At 43.6% G+C, this 24,793-nt stretch overlaps 1 protein-coding gene across 1 annotated transcript in view; it reads right to left on the reverse strand.

The window, feature by feature from the left end:
* LOC135510613 (adhesion G protein-coupled receptor A3-like) overlaps nucleotides 1-24,793 on the reverse strand; it is a 54,889-nt gene that overhangs the window by 15,167 nt on the left and 14,929 nt on the right. The window contains exons 2-12 of the mRNA XM_064931674.1: nucleotides 16,902-16,973; nucleotides 10,281-10,352; nucleotides 5,878-5,949; nucleotides 5,394-5,465; nucleotides 4,796-4,956; nucleotides 3,809-4,022; nucleotides 3,208-3,372; nucleotides 2,156-2,357; nucleotides 1,757-1,906; nucleotides 839-1,000; nucleotides 408-611 (exon numbers count right to left, since the gene is read on the reverse strand). Of these exons, the coding sequence (XP_064787746.1) occupies nucleotides 408-611; nucleotides 839-1,000; nucleotides 1,757-1,906; nucleotides 2,156-2,357; nucleotides 3,208-3,372; nucleotides 3,809-4,022; nucleotides 4,796-4,956; nucleotides 5,394-5,465; nucleotides 5,878-5,949; nucleotides 10,281-10,352; nucleotides 16,902-16,973 (1,546 nt within the window). The remainder of the gene's footprint in view (nucleotides 1-407; nucleotides 612-838; nucleotides 1,001-1,756; nucleotides 1,907-2,155; nucleotides 2,358-3,207; nucleotides 3,373-3,808; nucleotides 4,023-4,795; nucleotides 4,957-5,393; nucleotides 5,466-5,877; nucleotides 5,950-10,280; nucleotides 10,353-16,901; nucleotides 16,974-24,793) is intronic.

Below are 24,793 nucleotides of genomic sequence, written 5' to 3' on the forward strand. Positions count from 1 at the left end.
CCCCCAAGGGATTCTTCAATTAGTTGTGTTTTGTCATTCAACAAGAGTTGACTCTTTTTCCTGCGCATATTTTCCACTAGTGAAATACTGCACCAAACATATTAGTTCAATGTAAAATTTTACGACTAGGCAAAAACATCAACATTTATGACAGATTTCTTAAATGATCTTAGACTAATTCTGACTGTTTTGAGGAGGTGTATAATGGCTCCGGCGTCTCAAGATAGACAAGCTAAGGTCTGAAGTTCTGAGTTCTGCTAGGAGCAATCCAAACCAAGTATTCAGACGCATTAAGGAGGCCCGTTTCAATTAACATGACCGCTGCCGCTTGCTCTTTACGGTCGAGACTTGGTTACTTTATAAGCACCTTGTGATCGACTCCCTTATGGACATTCCTGTGTACTGACCTTAAGAGCAAGGCTGGACAGGGTGCTGGTGATGTTACACTTGAAGCTGAGCTGGCGGTCAGGGTTGCCGTCTAGGTCGATGCGCGGACCCAGGTCTCTGATCCCAACACGTTCAGGCATCAGCTTCTGAAAGAGTGTGCAGGTCATACCGTTGAAGCTGCTCGCCTTGATGGCGTGGGCCTCCAGAGCGATGTTATGGGAATTCTGGGAACAAATGATGGGAATTAGAGAAAAATAATACACAAGGCGAAATGAAGAACAGTAAGATCAGACGGGCTTTGAAATTCAAATAGTGGAAAACACATCTACAGACAGTAGCGCGCCTCCCAATGACATCAATGCATTTATGCATCAATGCTGCTTAGGATTTGGTCCGTAGAGTTGTAATAGGACATTATATACTGTGATCTCATGATTTACTGTGCTCTTACGGTGGAGTAAGCCTGGGCTGTGCTGGCTAAGCGGTGTACAGCGATCCTCTGGAGACACTCCACGATGCGGGAGCAGGCCCTGGCCTCGCGCTGAGCCATCCACAGCAACCGCTCATCAGCCAGCATCAGGTTACTGGAGATGGCCACCATCACATCCCCCAACTGAGACAGACAGAGCAGGGTTAACACACACGCCAAGAAACAACATGACTGCACGCTAGCAGTTATTTGCACATACACGCAGGGCCACAGACAGGGCACATGCCTACACCAGCCGTATCAACCGAAACAATGTTATTATCATCACCGTGGTTCCTCTCAGAGCTCTCTCCATGAGTGCTGACTGAGGGCCGCAGGTCTCAACCAGGTGTGACATTCAGAGCCCTCTCTAATGAGCTCAAACTGACATGGTGCGCCACTGAATGCCCTTCCAATGGAAACCAAACAGGCACTGACCCGGCCTTGCTCTGCAGTCCCTCACAGGAAACATCCCTCATTCCAGATCCTATCTTATCCGCTCTCATTCAGATTCCTGTGGATTTAAACAGGACAGAGTTGCCTTGTCTCAACTACGAGGAACGTAGTGATAAAGTCAAGGGAAGACGCCCCAAATATCAGCAGTAAGATGGAAAGGCCTACAGTAAGTTGTATATTCACACTGTCACTTGCACTCGGAAGAAATGTGGCAGCATTCACTTAGAACACAGTGAACACACACTGACAAACTATTACCTACAGTAGCTCGACTTAGTAACCCCATTTCTTCTCATGACACCTATGCCTGTAGGTTCACCTCATCGTGCATGGTGTTTGTATCCTCTGTTTGTGTGTCTGTGTGTCTTTATATGCAAGTGCGTGCATCTTATTCGTGCCTAAATGAGATACACGGTGGGACTGTGAGATGGAAGCGGGACTCACCTCCTTGTATTTCTCAGCAAACTTGCCAAACTTCTCGATCATCTCGGCCACGAAGATGACGTCCATCTTATCGGAGAAGTTGGCGGCCTCAATTGTGTAGACGAGCAGCTGGCGGGCCGTGATCACTGCGTTGGTCATGTTCAGAGGCATCTAGAAGACAGAGACAGACAGACAGATTTAGGGTGAAAGCGTCAAGAAGGAATTTGAGTGTCAGAGGGGATTAATAATAATAAAAACACTGTCAGAAGAAAGAGATGAAAATAACAGACCAAGAGTAAAGACTTGAAAGATGAAAACAAAAGGAAGATGAGAAAAAAAAAGAGAACGTTGGAGGTAGGAGACAACACAGACAGACAAAGAGGGCAAATCAAACATGGGCAGAAAGAGTGCCATGGTCACCTGGTTGATGATGTAGAGGATGCGGGTGACGTCCTTCTGGTACTGGCAGCGGGAGTAGTTGTCCTCGGTCCACAGGCCCCCACGGTCACAGTGCCGCCATGCCCGCAGCTCATCACCCATCGAGCCCGAGTAGATTCCCGTGCCCGACGCCAACTTGTTGCAGGGCATGTAGGCTATGATGCCCGCCATGGTACGAGGCCATCTGAGAGATGGGGGAGGGTGAGAGGAAGAGCCGGAGAGGGGGAGAAAGAGAGAGAGAGAGCCAGATGGAGGGGAGAGAGACAGACGGAGGGGAGAGAGAGGAGAGAGAGAGAATTTGTTCAGTTTGCAAAATGCCAGAATCCCCCTAAGATTGATGAAGTGCTTAATAGATGTGCCAGGTTCACGTTTATTGTCATGAGTCTTCCTCCCAGCAAACCAGTTAATCAGCGAGAGAGTTAGTTACGAAAAAGAAGAGTGGGAATGCCAGAGTGTGGTTAGCATGAATCACGTGGTGTGTTCCAGGAACATCATGTGATTATTTAGCCACAGCTGCTGCCACTTACTGGTGCTCAACATCATCATCTAAAACCGTGGAAAGCTTTAATTCCAGCCCTGTTCTACGATTCACTCAATGGATTAGACGCTTGTAGACAATTACAATTTTACAAATTGAAAACATTCAGCAATCAAAACAAGCATTTCTTATCGGACAAGTTCACGTTAGTCCTTCCCTGGTTCTGTCAAGTTTTCTTCCATTTGGTGCCTAGTGAATACAACCTCGATATTACACAATTAACAGTCTGATATTCAACCACTAGGAGGTGCCACAGAGCCGAGCTTGTTCCACAAACAACTGACACACTTAAGGGATGGGTAGCGTCAATAAGTAAAATAGCCTAAACAAGTCCATTCAAATTACACAAGTCAGTATATACATACCTGCTTGCATAAAACAGATGAGATTAAACCACATGGCGGAGATTAGATTAAACCAATAGATGAATAAAAGTACAATATTCACCTGAAAACATTTATCTGACAGATTACTGACTGACATCAACCCAGCTCACCTGAAGTCCCCCTTGTTGTTTGACACCCTGTCGGGTGGGCAGTACTTGGCAGAGCTCTCCAGAACCGTGATGCGGACGGTATGCGTGGTGTTCCCACGGCTGGTCCTCACACGACACTCCCAGTTTCCCGTAGAGCCAGGCTGGATGTTGGAGATGGTCAACGCACTGATAGAACAGAGAGGGACAACAGAGACATAATATATTACTGCCAAACAGTAGCTAGTTTCAACCACGATTGCTGACAGGTGCCATTTGCATCAAATTAGAGTTTTTTTTTTTTTAAAGGTAACGCTCATTACCATTTCTTACTTTGGCCATTTACTATAACATAGGAGTCATGCACAGGATTTCATCAGGGCTGAACACAATGCTTTTTTACAAATGCATATACCGTGGCTTCATACACTGCCGAGGTAAAGAGGCCGCTTCAACTTCACGGTATCAATAACATTTTGTTTACGCTGACCCCCCCCCCCCTCCCCAACAGCATTTGTCACAAAGTGCAAACAGCAGCACAGTGCGCAGATAGCAGGGGCACAGTGGCAAGAAGGAACTCCCTGGAAGGAGGAAACAGACAGGAAGCAGATGGTCTTCATCGTACCTGGCGATGAGGGAGCAGTTCTGCACCATGCTCTTCTCGATGAAGATGCCCTGGGCTGCGTCGGGTTCCACCATGCGGCCGTCCTGGTACCACAGCACCTGCATGTCCTCCGCCACGAACGAGGCCTGGCACTGGAAGGGCAGGCTGTCGCCCTGGAACACGACTTGATCCTGGGATGGCGTCAGTTGGAAGGAGGGCAGCTCCAGGGGTGCATCTGGGGAGGACACGGTTCCATTTAGGGCATTTGTTTCAGGTGTGGTTTATTTTAGAGTTTTGTCTTTTTTACTTGGTGATGTGTGTGTGTGTGTACACACATGACCATAGGTGAGTGTCTCTCTCGAGGGGACATGTCTGAGTAGGATGGGGTTAATTCAATGCATTTCAAAACAACTTCAATCATCTCCTGCTGGGATCCCCTCAATAGTCAAATGGTGGTCCAGGTCATCACTCAGGTCATGTGTGTCTACTTGTGAAAGCTGTGCCACGCATTTCCTAACCCGGGCAGTGAAGAGTGCTGATAAGACAGGGCAAGCACAAACAAACGCTGCACTGCGACATACTGCTGGCCCGTATCGCCTGGGCCATTGGACAACTCCCATTCCCAAAAATACCAGCAACACAAAACAGACGACAGAGCCAAACTCACCACTATGGAGTGGGGAGAGAGGGGTTTTAAGTACATCTATACATCTGTCCTGTCTGAGAATGCGTCTTAGGAGGGCAGCGTGCCAAAGACTGCTTGTGAGAGTGTGTTCATCAAGAGTTAGCCTTGAGCAAGGTGATGGTATGGTGTAGGGGAGTAGCATGTATGTGTGTTGTTGATTGTGTTCGGACAAAACTTAGGTTTGATGAAGGTGAGTGAGTGTGTGTGCGCGCACATGTGCATTGGTGCGTGCCTATGTCTAGTGTTCTCTCTGTGTATATACGTACGTGGAGCTTAAGGGCTGATGACTAAGTGTAGGACCAAATGTGTGTCTGTATCCTTACCACAGGTGAACAGTTCAGGCTTAGTGGAGGTGATGAGCTGGCCCTGCAGGGAGCGAGGGTAGGAGCAGCTGGTGTCCTTCACCCCCACGTTGTTGTCATTGATCCAGTGCAGCAGCCACAGCAGGTTGCAGTCGCACAGCAGGTACGGCGTCTGGAACTCCCTGAGGTAACATGGAGACAGACACAGAGTTAAAGGGGCAGTTCAACACTCCCGATGACATCGTAGAGAGTCATTTTCTTATCTTTTTGACGACAGAATATATTAAATCACCGTTTTACACGTCTGTAGAGATAATAAATATGAGGTTAAAAAGTGGTAAAGTGCCCCCCTTTAAGTTTAATTTCCAGTCAAAAGTGCTAGCCCTGTGAAGCAGTCTGGAAACAGGTTGAGGGGGTTTCAGCAGAACCATTTGATTGTGTTTTGTAATGTGTTTGTAGAACAGTGAGTTGCCAACTGGGAAATGAAAGTTACAGATTCCACCTTTAAGTGGCTGCCTGAAGAATGGCGCAGCCCTACCATTTGTAAACAGCTCAGTAAAAACACTGTAAACTGCTAGAGAGACGCATTTCTTTCCGTCACCCCTAATATCATACTTACAATGTCTTCAACGACACCAAGCTGTCGAACGTCCCTTGGGCTAGCGATGAAAACCTATTTCCTGAAAGGTTTCTGAAAAGACAAGACGAAGGCGATCAATCACCGATAACAAATTCATTCAAATATGCCAACCTGTCACATCACACCATCAGGACCCAAACACAAACGGTCATTGGTTACTCTACTGAGATGTCCAGGAATATCTTAATCCTCACCTTTTGTATTGTGGGAAGAGGACATGGAATAATGTGTTGCAGCTGTTGCACTGAAACTCGTGGGGGAACCCTGGGTAATATGCTAATATCTCAGCGCCGGTGTTCTAAGAAGGGCAGATACTATTGGTGCACTGGAGGCAAATATGTAACTTTCCCGTGAATGTACTTATCAATGACTTATGGGGTTGCTTTGAAAGTAATTTTTAAAGATGAATAGAGAAAAGAAATGAACGGTTTTCAAAGCAAAATCGAAAATAACTATTACTTACAGTCGAACCAGACTTAAGAGGCCCTTGAATATGTCCACGTTGAGGCAGCCAATGCGGTTGTTGGACAGGTCTCTGTAGAAAGCCAAACCAATGGAGATTCTGGTTATATTCTGTCCTGATTTGCTCATGTCAAACAGCAGCAATATTTTTTGAAACATCATAGGCCACCGCAAATTGTACAAACATGGAATTCATACATTAATTGACATCATGTGGTGACTCAGTGAATTCTAATAAACAAATCAAAATCGGAGAAAAACTGTCAACTAGACTGGTGTTGTCGTTCCCCGAGAGACAGCTTGAGGCAGAGGCAGGGATAAAAAATAAAAATTTAAATAAAAATTTTAAAATCAGGTGTCAGTTGTACAACTTTTCAAGGTGATTTGAGATGTCTGTGTTCACCCAGAGGGGGTTTCCACATCAAAGCCTGTGTAACACACTAAACTAGTCAAGATTAACCTCTTATGATGCATGTCATACACATCAAAGCGTGTCTTTTTCGCCAGGACGTCAGGTAGCATTATCTATTGCCCGGGGGTCCTTTGTAAAGAAACCATGTTTTGGGCAAAGATTTTTCTTTGACAACATTCTGGAAATATGTTGTTTAACTCAAAGATACATTAGGTCAAACTAGAAGAAATTAGGTAGGAAGGGAATTAGAAACAGCCATTCCAAAAACATGCCCCCATGTATAAATGTAATGCTGTGGGTATATAAAAAGAAATCAAGGTTGTGGGTATATATGCAAGCAGTAACAGCTGGATAAAATAGCATCCGCTTAACGACTCAAACGTAAACCAATGACTAAAGTGTAACACCAGTACATGTTACGAGCATGATAGTGTCGATGACATCCGTACGATGGCATCGTCCATATGAGGTTAACCCACATTTACATTATCAAGGTCTCACAATGCAATACAAACCCTAACCCAAGGCCAGGGCAGCATCATTGCTACAACCCTAACCCAAGGTCTAATGCCAAGGCAGCAGCATTGCAACAACCCTAACCCAAGGCCCAATGCCAGGGCAGCATCATTGCTACAACCCTAACCCAAGGCCCAATGCCAGGGCAGCAGCATTGCTACAACCCTAACCCAAGGCCCAATGCCAGGGCAGCAGCATTGCTACAACCCTAACCCAAGGCCCAATGCCAGGACAGCAGCATTGCACTGGCAAACATCACAGCACTAGCAACACTTTTTTTCAAATAATTGTGGAGCGCATCACGTAAACGTCCTGGTGTTGGTCTAATTATTGTTGTGGGTCCTAGGGAGGGTGGCAGCTGGGGAATTTACTGTGTGAGGTGGTTAGTTCCGCCTGCCCCGGAACCCAGAAAAACCTTTCGGGGGCTGCCAAGACGTCGTGCTGGCATCCTGTGTCTGAGGAGGATTACCTAGTGGGGGTGGGGGGGGGGGGTACTTCTTTCGCTAAAGGGATAAACTCCTGTCCTGCCAGTGCTGCCATGCCATATCACTAGACATGGTGCAGTACTCTCGCAGTTGGGAAAATGTAGTGTGATGTCAAAGCAGCCCACATAAGGAGGAAACCATCTGCTATGCCTCTCACAAATGACATTGTTGTTGCTTGTGTCATCATCAGCAGTGATCATAGCAACATCATGTCCAATGAATTTCCAACAATATTTTAAATGACAATTGCAGATCTCCTTGCCAGTTCCCCCCCCCCCCCCCCCCACACACTACAACGTTGCTTCAGGGCTGTGTGTCAAAGTCACAACGATCTTTGTTGTACAGTACTTCAAAACATAAAACCTGTCCATGAACTTGTAGTCTGTCCATGAAAGTAGCAGCGGAGCTCAACATTACAGCCAGGCAGACCCAGAGCAAGCCGCCTTTTGTGATATGAGCAGATGTTAAAATAGCCTGGTGTGTCAGTAACAACGCAGGGTCAGTGACTGTTCAGCTGTTGGTGGAATGTTGAGGCTGCTGCTAGATGGTAAGGCCCTGGAGAGGCCAGTATGGAAGAGGAGGGGTTGTAGGTGAAGTTTCCCCCAGACGCTGATCTTTGGTCAGTTTTGCATTTTTCCCCACTATGGGTTAATATCAGGGTTGGGGGAGGGGGAAGTTGTTCCTACATCTGTACCCAGGGGAAACTTCACCCTGGAGTGACTTGAATAAGTGGCACTAAAACGCATCCAGTGACTCATGCAGCACAAACGAGCGTGGTCATTTCATAGGTGTCATGTGACTATATTGGCAACGTATGCAGATGATATATCGACACAGTACTGAGTCGACTACTTGCTCCTCACCAGGACCTTGACTAGATGTATCAGGTGTTACAACAGGGTTGGAACTAGCCTTCCCTGGGGGCTCTCTCCTCCCAGAGTCTCTACTCCCCCACCTCTAGCCAGCCCGCCCCTAACAGCTGAGACCAGGCACCGTCTGACTGACACCAGATCAGACGTTTGTCCCATGAAGAGTCCAGGCGCCAACCTAAAAGCAAAGCTTAGTGACCCTGCCGACGTTGCGGTCATGTTGTGTTGGCTCTGATTTTTATTTACTGCAGTGGGAGTGGATCAGTTGCATATCTGCTGTGCTGTAAGAGCCCTGGTTTGACTTTCATTTTAATTATTTAACCTTTATTTAACTAGGCAAGTCAGTTAAGAACAAATTCTTATTTACAATGACGGCCTACCCCGGGCCAAACACGGATGATGCTGGGCCAATTGTGCATCACCCTATGGGACTCCCAATCACGGCCAGTTGTGATACAGCCTGAAATCAAACCAGGGTCTGTAGTGACGCCTCTAGCACTGAGATGCAGTGCCTTATACTGCTGTGCCTCTCGGGAGCCAATCAATAGGCTACAACATTTCCTAACAATGTACTCTGGAATGGAAAGTGAACTTTGACCTAAGTAAATTTTGATTACAAATGATGACAATGAAAGGGGTGAAGTAATGCATTGTAGTGTGCATTGAACATGTCTGTTTATTCATGAGAACATTCAAGTCTGACTTCCCTCTCCTCTCTCTGACAAGATAGGCAGCAGCCTCGGTTTGGCCGAGCTGCCAGCGAGTGGCATGTCTCAAAAACAAGAACAAATCTAATTAGGGTTTTTGGAAAGAGGTATAAGGACAGATGGGACAAACTTAAGATTGGCTGAGGCTGAGTGTGTGTGTGTGTGAGAGTGAGTGAGGGCGCACTGTCTTTGTCACGAGTCTGCTACCGACTGCATTAGAAGAGAGGGAGCGCGTATTTTCATGTCCTCCGTGTCAATTAAGTCAATCACCTTTTTTCCAGAAGCCCAGCAGAGGGCAGGTGCAAGGGTAGGAGTTCAAGACTTTTTACCTCAGCTTTTCGCTCTTTCGTTAGCTGTGGAATAGGTTGAAGTGTAAGCGATATATTGGAGACGCAGCCAGATACCAATCAAATGTATGATTTAACGACCTGACAAGCTGTCTGCAATATATTTCCACTGCCATTTTGTGAAAAGACTGCGTTTCTGTTCAGAATGACACAGCATTGATGAATTTTCACCAATTGGGTATACAGTGTTTCTGATCAATTCGTTTCATTCTGACCCAACGTTGGCATTGTGTTATATAGTCCCATTCAAGATGAAATAGCTGTTGGCTGAATGATATAGGTTAGATAAGGGAAATACGGCTATAGGTTTAGAGAATATAGTTATACTGTTGGTTGTAAAATGGCCGCGGCTTGACAAGGGGAAATTAAGCTCTGTCCAAGCCAAGGAGATGACAACCTTCCTGTCTCACTCACTGCTCTGCACCAGCAGCCAAACTCTAGTTTATGTTGGCAAGGTTCGGCCAGTGTGAGATGACAATACACACGCACTCATACAGGCGCACGCACGCACACACACACTCTCTCCCTAACACACATACACACACACATACCAAAGCACACACCCATCCCCCTTTTCCCTGTATGTGTGAAAGTAGATCGGGCCTCATGCAGTCCCTGGCAAGGCCCCAAGTGGACTGGAGAACTGAATAGAAAGCTGCTTTACAGCAGTCGCTTATAGACTGGATACACTAGAGACAGAGAGTTGGCAATAGCCTCGATACGAGATACGACAGATAGGGCCAACATGAGTCAACAGTATTGATGAAACCTGACCTATCGGTCAAAATGTTGCGATGTGGAACCATATACAACAGGTATTTCTCTTATCATCATACCCATCTCTTTCTCTTCTCTAACAGTATTGGAAATGGTGCAAATTGGATTCTGTGAGTGAAATCTGACGTTGAGCAAAAGAACTGGGTATAGACACAGGTTAGAAACTGTTCAGCCCATCACTCGTGCTGGCTGCCGTCCAAGAGCTACACATTAAAGCATCTGCCAAGAAATTGACAAATGTTATTCAAATGAAAATGATTTAATGCTGATGGTAATACTGATAATGCTCACAGTCTTTTGAGTGCGAGCAGTCCAAGAAAAGCCCCCGGTTCGATACGGCTGATGATGTTGTTCCGCATGTCCCTGTGAAAGACAAAAAGAGGGTAAGACACAAGAAAATAAAGACAAACTAAAGAAGTAGGTACACAACAATTAATACTTGTAGTCTTGTTCAGATATTACGAATACTTGCAACAGACTTCAGTAAAAATGAGTAAAAATCATATAAAAACACATTAGAAAGAGTTGATTCATATTCCCTGATTGACTGCTCAGATAAATAGGGCTACTGTTAATATAAGTGCGTTGTACATTCAGGGACCACGAGGGCAAAGAGACTAAAGGTGTTCGCATGCTTCCCAGCTGAAACAGTTCGGAAGAGTTTGTGCAATTTTGTTAGTTTTGGACATCAGTTAGCGTTTACATTCCTTCGTCTGCGATTGGTCAACAGCAGGGATTCTTCAATAAAGTCTGTTGTCGTCATTCAAAGAGAGACAGAGAGAGAGACAACTCGTACTGATGCACATTTTCTTAATTGAGAAATACTGCAAACATATTCTTTAGACGTACAATTGTGCGACTAAGATCTCCTTGGCAAAAATGTAATCATGTCTTGAGTGATTTTAGATTAATTCTGACTATTTTGAGGAAGCGTATACTGGCTACGGCATCTCAACATGGACAAACAGTACTAACGGTGCTTTTTTTCGTATTTCAATAGAAGGTATTTTAAGGGAGTAAGCAAGCACACTAGTTCGGTTTGGCTAGCCAAGTTCGGCTAGGCGCCAACCGAACTGAGGTATGCTGACGCCTTAAGGCCTTCACCCAAGAGCCAGCTTTAAGCTAAAAATGGAGAAAAATGCTTTGACTGAAACCCCACTGCTGCTCACCCCATTAACCCCTGGTTCTATGGTACTTTGTTACAGGATAACCACATGGCCAACAATCCTCCCATATCCCGTAGGACTCTCACCCACTCAGATCCCTGTGCCTAGGGCACGAGACCCCCCCCCCCCTACATCTATCAAGCCTCCTCAGCACAATCGCTGACATCCATAGGTCCTCACACACTAAGGACCCCGCCACGCTTCGTCCTGGACCAAGTTCAAAGGCTGTGCGGTCACAGATACCCGCTAGCGCCTAGCGCTCCCCCGCGCCGCCACTGCCGAGTCACTCATTTACGATCCATGTTTCAAAAGATCTCGGTGGTCGCCACCTGAGTAGCTGGGTAACTGACAGGGCTATTTGATGATGAAGAGCTGTCATCTGGTTAGAGGGGGATGGTGGAGGGGATTGGGAGGCAGGGCTACACATGGATCATAGGAGTCTATTGCTTTTGATGTGAACTGGCAGAATTGGCTTTCCTGTAGAGGGGTGTTGAAAGAAAGATGGAAAAGGGGGAGGACGAAAAAAATAATTCCCTTTGAAATGGAAGGCACAAATAGAGCACAGACTGCCTTCGACCACCTGCAAGAGGCGAGGAAGTGAGGATCTTTGTACTTGCTTTGTGCAGAAATTGTACTTTTCCCCTACTCATTTCTCTATAGCCAATTCTGTTCTCCCCTCTAAAAACCTTCCAAAAGTTTCACTTTGAAATGCTGGTGTTGCCATCCCCAACAGAGGGGCAAAATATCACAAGTGGTAGAATAGCAGTCCAGACTCTGGGGGAGGGTGTTCAACAAGCAAAAGGTGGGTTTAAGATTTATCCATGTCTTGATCAGGCTTAAATCGTGCCATGGTGGGGCCGGTGCCAGTCAACTGGCCGGTGTCAAAACATCAGTGGGGGCAGTTTAGCACCAAAGCCAATCCCAATCTAATGAGCCTTTCATTTCCTCAAAGGGTAGTGTTGGAATGCTGGCAAAGGGTGAAACAGTCCAACAATTGTTCTGGACTCGTTTCGAACTCCAGTTCAGATTTCTCTGTGATTGCCTTTCCTAAGTTCGTTCAATGGTTATTCCAAAAAAAATGACAGCTTGAAGTGATCAGTTCTGGGCTTCTTGGAAGGGGGTAAAGAATGGTCTTTGTTTGGTGGATTACTTGAGGCGAGTCACTGAAAGGTACCGTTTCCAATCTGTTTGCAATTCAACGGAGTGTGTCAGTTGTTTAAAGATGGAATTTGTATTAGGGGAAACAGTGCCACTGGTCGCCCCCACCGCCTTTGTTATTGTTTGAACAAGGTGAGGAGCGTCACCGTGTGGTAAAGAAGACTTGCTATACACATTCTTCTGTTCTATCGCGAGTCCAGTATTCGTTATTGGAAGTAACTTCTTTATTGTTGTAATAGCCCCAACGGACGTGGCCGTTTCGCCATTACGGATTCCAGCTTTAAGAAGCTGGTTGATATTGATTTTTGATTCATCGACGCTTGGGTGAAGTACAATCTGCAGTACCCCACTGTCAAGTCGTCCCTGCTATCACTAAGATGCAATTTAAGGGGTGGCATCGACGTGTTGCAAAGTAAAATCTTACAAACCCAACACTACCACCTTTGCATCTGCAATCTACTGGCAGAAATAGGAGTCAAAGTGCAGAGTATAAAACCATTTGAAGTTTCCTTTTTAGAGAAGCTTGTGGATAACACGAGGGAGGGGTTGGGTTAGGTACACCGTGCACAACCTATCCCAACTCAAATTCTATCGTCTCTTTGCAAGAACACACTAGGCCTGCTTGCCATGCTAAAATGGAAATGACTGGATAATGGAGTGGGAATTAATTTACCTCAAAGTGCCTTAGGGGGTTCCAGAATTATCCTCATGTTCGGTCTAGTTTAAACTAAAAAGGTTATGAGAAGCCAATGCAGCCATTTTGGAAAGGTGTAGAAACACAGCCAAATGCGCTGTTCAATATGAGAGCACGGTAGCTACTGGCAAACATTATGACCTTGTCATTCTGAAGGTGGAAAAGAAAGTCTCTTCAATTTCCATTTGCCACAAGCAATATTAAAAGCCACATTGTCTCTTTGGCAGGTTTCTAAAAAACATACTCTTACCAAATCTGTCACAAAAGGCTGCATTTTCAAGATGAACATTCATGTTGCGACAAAGAGAAATTGCCGATGTTAAACAAGGCTGTCTGCTGATACAAAATGATGGATGATTCCTTGTTAGCAGATCACAAGAGTCGATCAAATAAGGCTTCTCTCAACTTTGAGATTTTTCACTCCACCTCAGTCCGGTTAAGTGAGAAACACAAATGTCTCACCCCATAATATACCTTTTCTGTAATTGCATTGTTATCTGATGCACAATATGTACAGTTCTCTTACATGCATACAGTTCCAGACTAGCATTCCTCATAAGACGGTTATACCCCATAATAATGCTTCCTCTTGAAACTCAATACCTCTCCAGTCTTTCCAAATAACAAGAGATTAGTCCTGCTTCATTCGTAATAACCCCTCGCTCTGCATTGAATTTGTGGCAGCTTTGAGAGAGAATAACCGTGCGACAGGGGCTAGCTTGGGTTCATATTACTGTGTAGGAGGGCAATAATGGGGATTCAGTGGGCCCCGTCTCCATGCTAGGACACCTTTGGCCCTAACAAAACACTGCCGTCGTCACAGTTACCCTGCCATTTCACGGCTGGGGCTGGAAAGGGCTAATCAATGTACCCCCTGCCTGCCACTCACAATCAGCTCCAATCACAGAGCGCACCACTGCACATAGACTTATCCAAGCAGAGAATCCCTATTTTTGTTGGCTGTGATCTGGGAAAGGAAGGTAGCAGGGGAGGAAGGAGGGAAGCAGGGGAGGAAGGAGAGAAGCAGAGGAGGAAGGAGGGAAGCAGGGGAGGAAGGAGGGAAGCAGGGGAGGAAGGAGGGATGACAGAGCTCGTCACTGCATGCAAACCGACCAGGGCACAGCATTTTTATTTTTTTGTTGTCGACTGTAGTCAAAGGAGAGAGAGACGGAGTTGGAGGGAAGAAAAGCAGGGGGCACTTCAGCATGCAACCGGGCTGGCTTTGTGTGTGTGTGTGTGTGTGTGTGTGTGTGTGTGTGTGTGTGTGTGTGTGTGTGTGTGTGTGTGAGAATCATTCTGCCGACACCTCTGGTCTTGGCCTCATTAGAATGACAAAGCAAAGAGCTTCTCTGGATGAGGGGGTGGGATGAAAGGGGGTTGGAGAGGAGGGAAAGAACAATGGGAGCTGCTTTGAGGTACATGTGCCACTGGCTGCACACTTCTTCCACCCAGAGAATTAACTCGCCAGCCGAAGCGACTGGCCGTACACTATGCATTAAGATGAAGCAAAGAGCATTAAAGGCTTCCTCAGCGTGGGGATCAAAGGAGCTTACACTCACCGTCAGAAAGCACTTCCAGTTTATCTTACGGCAGGGCTGCCCAACCCTCTTCCTGGAGATCTACCGTCCTGTGGGTTCAGTCCAACCCTAATTTAACACCTGATTCTACTAATTAGCTGCTCAGCAAGACTGAATCAGATATGCTAAATCAGGGTTGGACTGAAAACCTACAGGACAGTAGATCTCCAGGAAGAGGGTTGGGCAGCCCTGTCTTACGGCCTTCCACTCCGAAATTCTCAAATCTGACCCACTTCTAAAAAACCAGGAAGGAAGGTCGCCCCGAATAATCTGGGAGCGGATGTCTTATTAACACGGCAAGGTAGTCGGAGTGAGGTCAGGCATGCGGCTGGTCCAAGCATAACTCAAAACAACTACAGTGTACGACATGCATTCGTTTCAGTGCAGTGATATTCTAAAGCAAATCCATGCCTACGTACATCCCTGGCCGTGACCCCACTCTCCAAGGGTGTCTTAGGGGGAGTTGGGAACATTTCCATTTCACACCCGTACAGGTTACCCACTTGTACATGCAGTGAAACAGGACAAATATAAGCACCCCCAATTTGACATTTGATGTCATTCTGGGTCTTCTCATTGGTTCAAGATGCATTAGCATGGATCTACTAGTCAATAGCATCATAACATATTCAGATGAGGGATAGGTATGGTGGGGGGTGAAAGACAAATGGGGGTAAACAGGCTAACAGACTGGAGCTAAACATGTAGCCTCACACACAGAGGAACCTCAACAAGTGAGAATGTTTACTAGGTAGAACTCAAACTTCCACTGAGCACGGTTACATGCACACAATAGGGGGATTATTGTGGACAGACAGGTTAATATAATAGTGTGTTTAAAATGTTTACATGCTTTGCAAGAAGAACGATTTCCCAGAATAATCCTATTTACATGGACACAACTGAAATCAGGCTACTAAATGGGACTTTTAATAAATGCAGAAAATCACCAATCAGAATAAAACAGTCTACCACAGTGACCATGGTATTCTTGCGGATACTTTTTGACATATAAAGTTTGAATGTGAAAACTATTTATAAGGATGCATACTCAAGTCACTCGTACAGAAGAGGGAGGCTTGTGCTACCCGGTGCTGGCACATGTGCAGATCAAATACACTGCTGGAACGCTGATTAAGCAGTTTTACATGTCCTAATAATTTGCTCAGAAATCCAGGTGTTTTAATCGACGTTTGCTTAATTCTATTATGACCGTACGCCGATTACGATAAGCAAAGTAAGGTGTTTTACGTGACCAATGCCGCACTCGACCTTCTGCCATAAGTAGTTTAATATCGAATTATTAGTGTGCATGTAAACGTACTGTGACCCAACATTAGGGGATACGTTTGTTCTACTCAACCTCCAACCGCCCGGCTATGGTTTCTAGACCAATACCAGATTGCTAACTGTGGCCAAAAATGGCTTCCCATACCTCCCACAGAGGCTCCTATACCTTTTAACAAGACCTTGGAAAATATTCCCTTACAATTCCCCATTGATGCGGTCATCAGTTATTGTAGCCTTGGGTAACAACGTGGCTATTTATGGTCTGGTTATTGTATCTGCATGAAGCCATTGCGAAGCAATAAATCATTAGAGGTCCATAACACATGGGCCGAGAGCATTTCCTCGGAGTCTCGGGGGAAACCGCGGCTGATGTGATTCCAAAACAAGACTCTTTGCGTTGTGGCAGGAACAACGAATTTCCGCGTGCTCACTCAATCGTTCCAACGCATATTCAATATTGACCGAGTAGAGTAGACTTGAATAAATGTCTTCGCTGCCAATTGACAAGGAGGCAGAGAAAGTACAATAGGCCTAATCCTCTCTGTATTGCTCCCCTCTAGCTTTCGCTCTTTCTTTCTGCCTCATTTATCTTTAAAAAAAAAAGTTCTCTTCCTAACACTCATAGCTTATTGCATAATGTTTACTCCCCTTACAAACACTAGATATTGTTCTGAAATGAGACACTAAGAAATATCTGGTGTGTGAAACGAGTTCGGATTGGATTCTGTCATAACTGCCCCTAGAAAAGCTTTGCAAGGTTGTAGTAAATAAAGCACATGTCTGTCTAACACAGCACTTCTCCAAGCTTTATTATGGTATATATAGTAAGAGTAATGGGTTTGGTTTAGGACTCATCTCACACATTATACTGAAAGGAAGCTGTCTTGTCAAAAAGTATGTGTAAAGTGAAACGTGATTCTAGATATTGATTGACAAGACGAAAGGCATAAATTACACTTCGTATTCATTCTCCCATGGTCAGAGCTTGTAGGAAATATCAGAATATTATGAAAATGTTAAGACTCACAATCTTTCCAAAGTCGACAGCCCGATGAAGGATCCATTCTTCAGTTCCTGAATTTTGTTGTTGCTTAAAATTCTGGAAAAAAAAAAGATGTCAACTTCATTTAAAGAATTCCTACAAATGCACAGCAGCTTTCAGCAGTAATTAGTATTAGCAGAATTTTAACTCAACTACATTTCACATACTAAAACGTGCTCATCACCTAACAAGAATGAGTCTACTTTGGACATTTTAAAATTCCTTCAACACTGAAAAAAAGCCCAGCTCTAGTAATCCCATCCTATTGTCCCTCAACCCTCCATTCATGGAATGTTCTCTAGTGCCAGAAAGAGGCCACAGGGAAAAACAACTTTAGCTTCTGCCCTCCATGGTCTTTCATGATGCTAAACTGGTAGCATGGTACAGGGTACAATTTGTCCAGGTTGGTGAGATGTGATAAAGTCGGTGGTAGCATACTTTCCATCAACCCTCTTCCCGCTTTGATGATTAAAAGGTATGATAATTTCATCCAAAGCGGCAGTGACTCACTTTGAGATTGTGTCCAGAGTGCCACAAGTAGTCATTTGATGGAATGCTATATGTTTGATTGTAGACACCGGTAGTTCAGGTGTCTTATCTTGACCTTCGATAATGATAGATGCGTTGGCAACCAGGCATTATCTTTTTATAGGGGTTAGATCCACAAGTCACTGGTATTGCTAAATCTAGGTTCAGACTAGTCCTGGTCAGGGCAACAATGACTCATTGAAAGTATGCAGAACTTGTCTGAGAGAAATCTGATCTGTAGATATAGTAAGATGCATCACCTCTTATGACCCCTTATGAATTTGAGAGAAGATGCTATCAGGTAATCAACTTTGTGAGTGCCAAATACCTCACCAGGAGCACATTGCCTGCCCTCCTGGACATTTACAGCACCCGGTGTCACAGGAAGGCCACGAAGATCATCAAGGACCTCAGCCACGACCTGTTCACCCAGCTACAAGGCGGAGACCGTACAGGTGCATCAAATCTGACACCGAGAGACTGAAGCACAGCTTCTATCTCCAGGCCATCAGACTGTTAGTCACCATTAGCCTAGCCGCCACCCAGTACCCTGCCTTGAACCTTAGTAACTGTTACTTAGCCAGTTACCACCCAGTACTCGACTCTGCACGTTAGAGACTGTTGCCCCATGTATATACTCATCGAACAATGGTCACTTTAATCATTTTTGGATACAGCTTTACACATTTCATACACTACCGTTCAAAAGTTTGGGGTCACTTAGAAATGTCCTTGTTTTGAAATAAAAGCACGTTTTTTGTGGATTAAAAGAACACCAAATTGATCAGAAATACAGTGTAGACATAGTTAATGTTGCAAATGACTATTGTAGCTGGAAATGGCTGATGTTTAATGGAATATCTACATAGGTGTACAGAGGCCCATTATCAGTAACCATCACTCCTGTGTTCCAATGGCACATTATGTTAGCTAATCCAGGTTTTTAATTTTAAATGGCTAATTTATTATTAGAAAACCCTTTTTCAATTATGTTATCACAGTTGAAAACTGTTGTTTTGATTACAGAAGCAATACAACTGGCCTTCTTTAGACAAGTTGAGCATCTGGAGCATCAGCATTTGTGGGTTCAATTACAGGCTCAAAATGGCCTGAAATAAAGCACTTTCTTCTGAAACTCGTGAGTCTATTCTTGTTTTGAGAAATGAAGGCTATTCCATACGAGAAATTATCAAGAAACTGAAGTTCTCATATGCTGTGTACTACTCCCTTCACAGAACAGTTCAAACTGGCGCTAACCAGAATAGAAAGAGGAGTGGGAGGCCCCGGTGCACAACTGAGCAAGAGGACAAGTACATTAAAATGTCTAGTTTGAGAAACAGACGCCTCAAGTCCTCAACTGGCAGCTTCATTAAATAGTACCCACAAAACACCCGTCTCAACGTCAACAGTGAAAAGGCCAGTATGCTAGCCTGGATGTCCTTTGGGTGGCGGACCATTTTTGATACACATGGGAAACTGTTGAGCGTGATTGGCTGATTAAAAAATAAAAAATGTATACACCTTTTATTTAATCTTTATTTAACGAGGCAAGTCAGTTAAGAACACATTCTTATTTTCAATGACGGTCTAGGTGGGTTAACTGCCTTGTTCAGGGGCAGAACGACAGTTTTTTACCTTGTCAGCTCAGGGATTCAATCTTGCAACCTTACAGTTAACTAGTCCAACGCTCTAACCACCTGATTACATTGCACTCCATGAGGAGACTGCCTGTTACGCGAATGCAGTAAGCCAAGGTAAGTTGCCAGCTAGCATTAAACTTCTTTAAAATCTATCAATCATAATCACTAATTAACTACACATGGTTGATGATAGTACTAGTTTATCGAGTGTGTCCCGCGTTGCATATAATCAATGCGGTGCATATCATTGCTCCAATGTGTATCTAACCATAAACATCAATGCCTTTCTTAAAATCAATACACAGAAGTATATATTTTTAAACCTGCATATTTAGCTAAAAGAAATCCAGGTTAGCAGGCAATATTAAACAGGTGAAATTGTGTCACTTCTCTTGCGTTCATTGCACGCAGAGTCAGTGTATATGCAACAGCTTGGGCAGCCTAATTTGCCAGAATTTTACGTAATTATTACCTAACATCTCTAAAACTAAAAGTCTTGTATTTGGTACAAATAATTCCCTAAGTTCTAGACCTCAGATGAATCTGATAATTAATAATATAATGTAGCTGCTGAGCAAGTTGAGGAGACTAAATTACTTGGTGGTTCCTTGGATTGTAAACATTCATGGTCAAAACATATTGATTCAATGGTTGTAAAGATGGGGAGAGGTATGTCCGTGATTAAGGGATTTGACACCACACTCCACAAAGCAAGTCCTCCAGGCTTTAGATAAATCTTATCGTGATTGCCTCGTCTTATGGTCAGGTGCTGCGAAGAAGGACCTAGTTAAGCTGCAGCTGGCTGAGAACAGAGCGGTACGTGTTGCTCTTCACTGTAATCAGAGGTCTAATACTATGCATGCCAGTCTCTCTTGGCTAAAAGTAAAGGAGAGACTTACTGCATCACTTCTTTTTTTACAAGAAGTCTTTTTTACAAGAAATTCCAAATTGTTTGCACAATAAATTTACACACAGCTCTGACACACACAGTGACTCCACCAGACATGCAAGCCTTGTGTCTTTTCAGTCCCCAAATCAAGAACAAATTCAAGAAAACGTACAGTATGATATAGAGCCATGATTGCGTGGAACTCCCTTCCATTTCATATTGCTCTAGTGAACAGCTAAAAAAACAACAACAAAAACAGCTAAAGCAACACCTCACGGCACAATGTCTCTCCCCTATTTGACCGAGATAGTTTGTGTGTATGCACTGATGTGCAGGTGTGAAAGTATAATTAATTTCTTCCTGTAACAGAACCTCCTAAAAATTGTATGTGCCTAATCATAGAATTGCTATTAATTCAATAGGATCTCTTTGGGCCTAGTCGTAAAAGATTTGTCATTTAACTTTAAAAACCTATTACCTTTTTTTGTGGCATAAACACAACCAGTCATGATGTTCTCGTCTGATTGTCAAACAATCACTTCAAAAAAGGGCTCCTTTACTAGGCTACCCCCGCACTTTCATCCACTTTAAATATATTTCCAGCCTCAAAACAGTTGTGAATGGAAAGAGACATCTGTTTCTCTCTACGTCTAATCGAGGACACCAGTCTAGTTACACAAGACACCATTTGGAGATTGTTGTTAAGCCAGAATTTAGGCATCGACTGCTGTCCACACGTGTCTTTGTGTCGGCCACTCATCTCTGCCTTGGCAAAATGTCCGTGTTCTCATCGAACCACATCGCATTTTGGAGCATAGGCTGTACCACCCGTTTTCAAGTCCATTCGCTCATTTTCCATTTATCTGACATGCGGTAATGATCAAAAGTAATGGCCTACAGTTTTTGACATTTTGTTTTTATTATTGTGATTGACTCATGTACCGGACCACCTTACCCCTGGCTATGTGTGACGATTTAATTTGAAGTAGTTCTTCCCTTGAGCTGTTCTTTTCTATTAATGTTCTGCATTATGTCACGTTTCATGTTTGTGTGGACTCCAGGAAGAACAGCTGCTAATGGGGATCCTAATAAAAAAAAAAACATTTTTAAACATTTTTTTAAAAAGTGATAGATTTTATGAAAGTCTCTTTATTCAAGGGTGAAAAACCCTTGAATGCTAAAACGGTAGAAGCCTCGCAGAAACCATACAAATCGGGGAATTTAGGGTTTCAAACTTCAATTACCAAAGTTTTTTTAAATGGTGGCTTGAGCCAAAAGCATAGGCTATCCAATTAACAACAAAAACTGTTTTGACCAATGGGTAAACGAACAGTGTAGATTATCCTCTAAGAAAACCAACGGTCCAACCCGCTTGTCTCGATCACAATCCGTTTAAAAGTGGAGTTTTTACCCTTGCAGGATGGCCGGAATTAGGGTGACAATCAGAGGCCAGAGGGAAAAAAGAGTGGTCAAAATTACAACCTGGTCTCAGAGCATTTCGTATTATTCCATTTAGTATATGTTACGTTACGTTTGCTATGGTTACATAAGACAGATGGTTACGTGAGGCAAAAACAAAAAGGTGGTTGGTCGGGGTGGATGGGTATAACATCGAGTTTGAATCTCATCATGGACAACTTTAGCGTTTTAGCAACTTTTCAACTACTTACTTCTACTTAGCATGTAAGCGAACCCTTCCCCTAACCTTAACCCCTAACCGAGACACCTAGCTAGAATTTGTAACATAAGTTTAGCAAATTCATAACATATTTAACATTTGACAATTAGTAATATGTTGTACCGTTTAGCAAACTCATAACATAATACAAATTGTAATTATAAACATATCACACAAAATGGGTGATGGACATCCACAAATTAATACATACCATATGAAACGTAACATACTGTATCATACTAAATGGAGTGTTTCACATTTATGTACAGAATAGTAAAAAAAGCTCAGAGACCAGGAAAAAAAATAAAAAGGAAAATTAGTTTCAGTAGGCTGGATTCTGTGCAAGAATTAAGGCTACTGCCTACCTGACAGGCTCACTTTCCCGTTAAACTCGAATCCGCAGGAAATATAACGATAGAGGTAAGACATCAATGACATGTCGTATTTTCATACTTATTATAAGCTTCCCAATATCAATTACAAATTCCTGTTCTTATAGAAGAAGATTTCTCACAAAAACAAGTGTCTGTCTGGAATGTCAACGAGGCACTGGGCGTAAATTTTATTTTCAAAGCCTTTCACATTTAATTCAGCTTGTGTCATGCTAATTTTGCAACCCGCTGAAACAACTTTGAAGACAACACACAAAATGTAAAATCCTAAAAAAAAAAAAAACTGGACCGCTATGTCAACAGAGCTTGGTGCTTATTATCGGATGTATAAGGTTAAGATTTCCAACTTTTTAGATTTTTTTTATATTGTTAGAGAATGACCCCACTGAACGATTCAGAACATTAATAATTATATTTGTCTTGGTAAAAATGTATTTTATAGCATAAGGAAGTGAATTTATCACCACCAAAGTGTTTTTAACAGTCATTGGTTTACTCTGAAAAACATTGGTCAGAGAAAATGTCCTGTGACAGAAGCAGTGTCAAACATGTCAGAAGAAAAAACAAAGAGTAGGGACATTTTTGGCCCCAAAATACACTTTATTCCCCCTTTCTTCAGATTTTTAATCATGCTAGTCACCTTTCACAGTCTAGTATGTTATTCAATAGTATGTTAACATCACTATTCAATTACTAAGCCTTTGGAGGAAGAGGGTGAGAGAAGAGGGGGCTTGTGGTGGGTCACACACACAACCAGTACCCACAACCCCCGGCCAGATTGGAGTCATTAAAGGGTGTTGAGGGCTAGCTTTATTACAGGGTTGTCCGGTGGAGACTCATTCTATATTTTCTCTTCCCTGCTAAAAACCCCTCAGAGAGGGAACACAAACAGTTCCTGTGTTTCACGACTGGCCCGTGCAGACTTTTTTCCCTGCTGAAACTCCAGATGTCGGGGCTTGGCGAGGAACGAGACTGCAAAGACTATCACAGCTCTCGACACGTACCGATGATATAGGCAGAGCCACAGGGGCCTCGCATAAAGTGCCCGGGTCGAGAAAATCTCATTTGCATTGAGGAATAACTGGTTTGACTGATTTCTATAGCCTACTTGATTGCTATATTATATGGTTTAGGGAGGGATGGTCTAAAAACACAATTCTATTGTGAATAAATAAGTAAAGTACATGAATGGTTCTTGCACTGATGATACTGTGTTGCTTGCATTCGTCTTTGTGCACGCTACAAATGAATTACGTTTGTAGATTTGTGGGGGGAACAAAACTGTGCATACAGCTTTGTTTATCCACAAATATCCCTGCTATTTTCTTAGAAAACTGCATAATTCGGGATAGACTGGATTCAGAAAAAAAAAAATCGGCACAGCTATAGTACAAACACACACACACACACACACACACACACACACACACACACACACACACACACACTGTTTGGAATTCTTCCAAGTCCGTCTTGATAAATATGCACTTCTGACCTTGTGACTCTCTGACTGTCAAAATAAATCTGTGTAAGAGAATTCTCCTGAGTCGTGAGCTTTGTTCTCGCTCTTCTCTGGAGTCTCACCCATGACTGGTGTGTGACATCCGTGAAGGGAGCTGCTTAGCTTCCAGGACTGCAGAAAAACTTGCATATGAACAACTTCCTCTAAACAGCGGGTGTTTATAGTTCTGTTGACCACTCATAATATTCACGTCTTAATTGGAACAATGGTTCTGCATTGTAGATGAAGAGGAGCCTACGATGAAGAACAGATAGTCAACCTGTGCTGTAGAATCGATTTTGAAAAGTATGTCAAAGTAGGCCTATAGACTGCGCTGTTTATAAGTGAAAGTTCAGTTGAAGTCGGAAGTTTACATACACCTTAGCCAAATACATTTAAACTCAGTTTCACAATTCCTGACATTTAATCCAAGTAAAAATTCCCTGTATTAGGGCAGTTAGGAGTCGGGTTTGTAGGCCTCCTTGCTCTAACACACTTTTTCAGTTCTGCCCACAAATGTTGTATAGGATTGAGGTCAGGGCTTTGTGCTGGACACGCCAATACCTGGACTTTGTTGTCCTTAAGATATTTTGCCAACTTTGGAAGTACGCTTGGAGTCATTGTCCATTCGGAAGACACATTTACGACCAAGATTTAACTTCCTGAATGATGTCTTGAGATGTTGCTTCAATATATCCACATAATTTTCCTCCCTCATGAAGCCATCTATGTTGTGAAGTGCACCAGTCCCTCCTGCAGCAAAGCACCCCCATGTCTGATGAAGTGATTCACAGTTGGGATACTGTTCTTCGGCTTGCAAGCCTCCCACTTTTTCCTCCAAACATTAACGATGGCCAAACAGTTCTATTTTTGTTTCATCAGACCAGAGGACATTTCTCCAAAAGTATGATCCTTGTCCCCATGTGCAGTTGCAAATCATATGTCAATATAGGACTCATTTTACTGTAGATACTTTTGTACCAGTTTCCTCCAGCATCTTCACAAGGTCCTTTGCTGTTGTTCTGGGATTGATTTGCACTTTTCGCACCAAAGTACATTAATCTCTAGGAGACAGAACGCATCTCTTTCCTGAGAGTATGATGGCAGCATGGTCCCATGGTGTTTATACTTGTTCATCTGTACAAACAATAGTACACATGGTACCGTCAGGCGTTTGTAAATTGCTCCCAAGGATGAACCAGACTTGGAGGTCTACAAAAAAAATTGGCTTGGCTTATTTCTTTTGATG

Source organism: Oncorhynchus masou, chromosome 23 (assembly GCF_036934945.1).
Source record: "Oncorhynchus masou masou isolate Uvic2021 chromosome 23, UVic_Omas_1.1, whole genome shotgun sequence".
Lineage (NCBI taxonomy): Eukaryota > Metazoa > Chordata > Actinopteri > Salmoniformes > Salmonidae > Oncorhynchus > Oncorhynchus masou.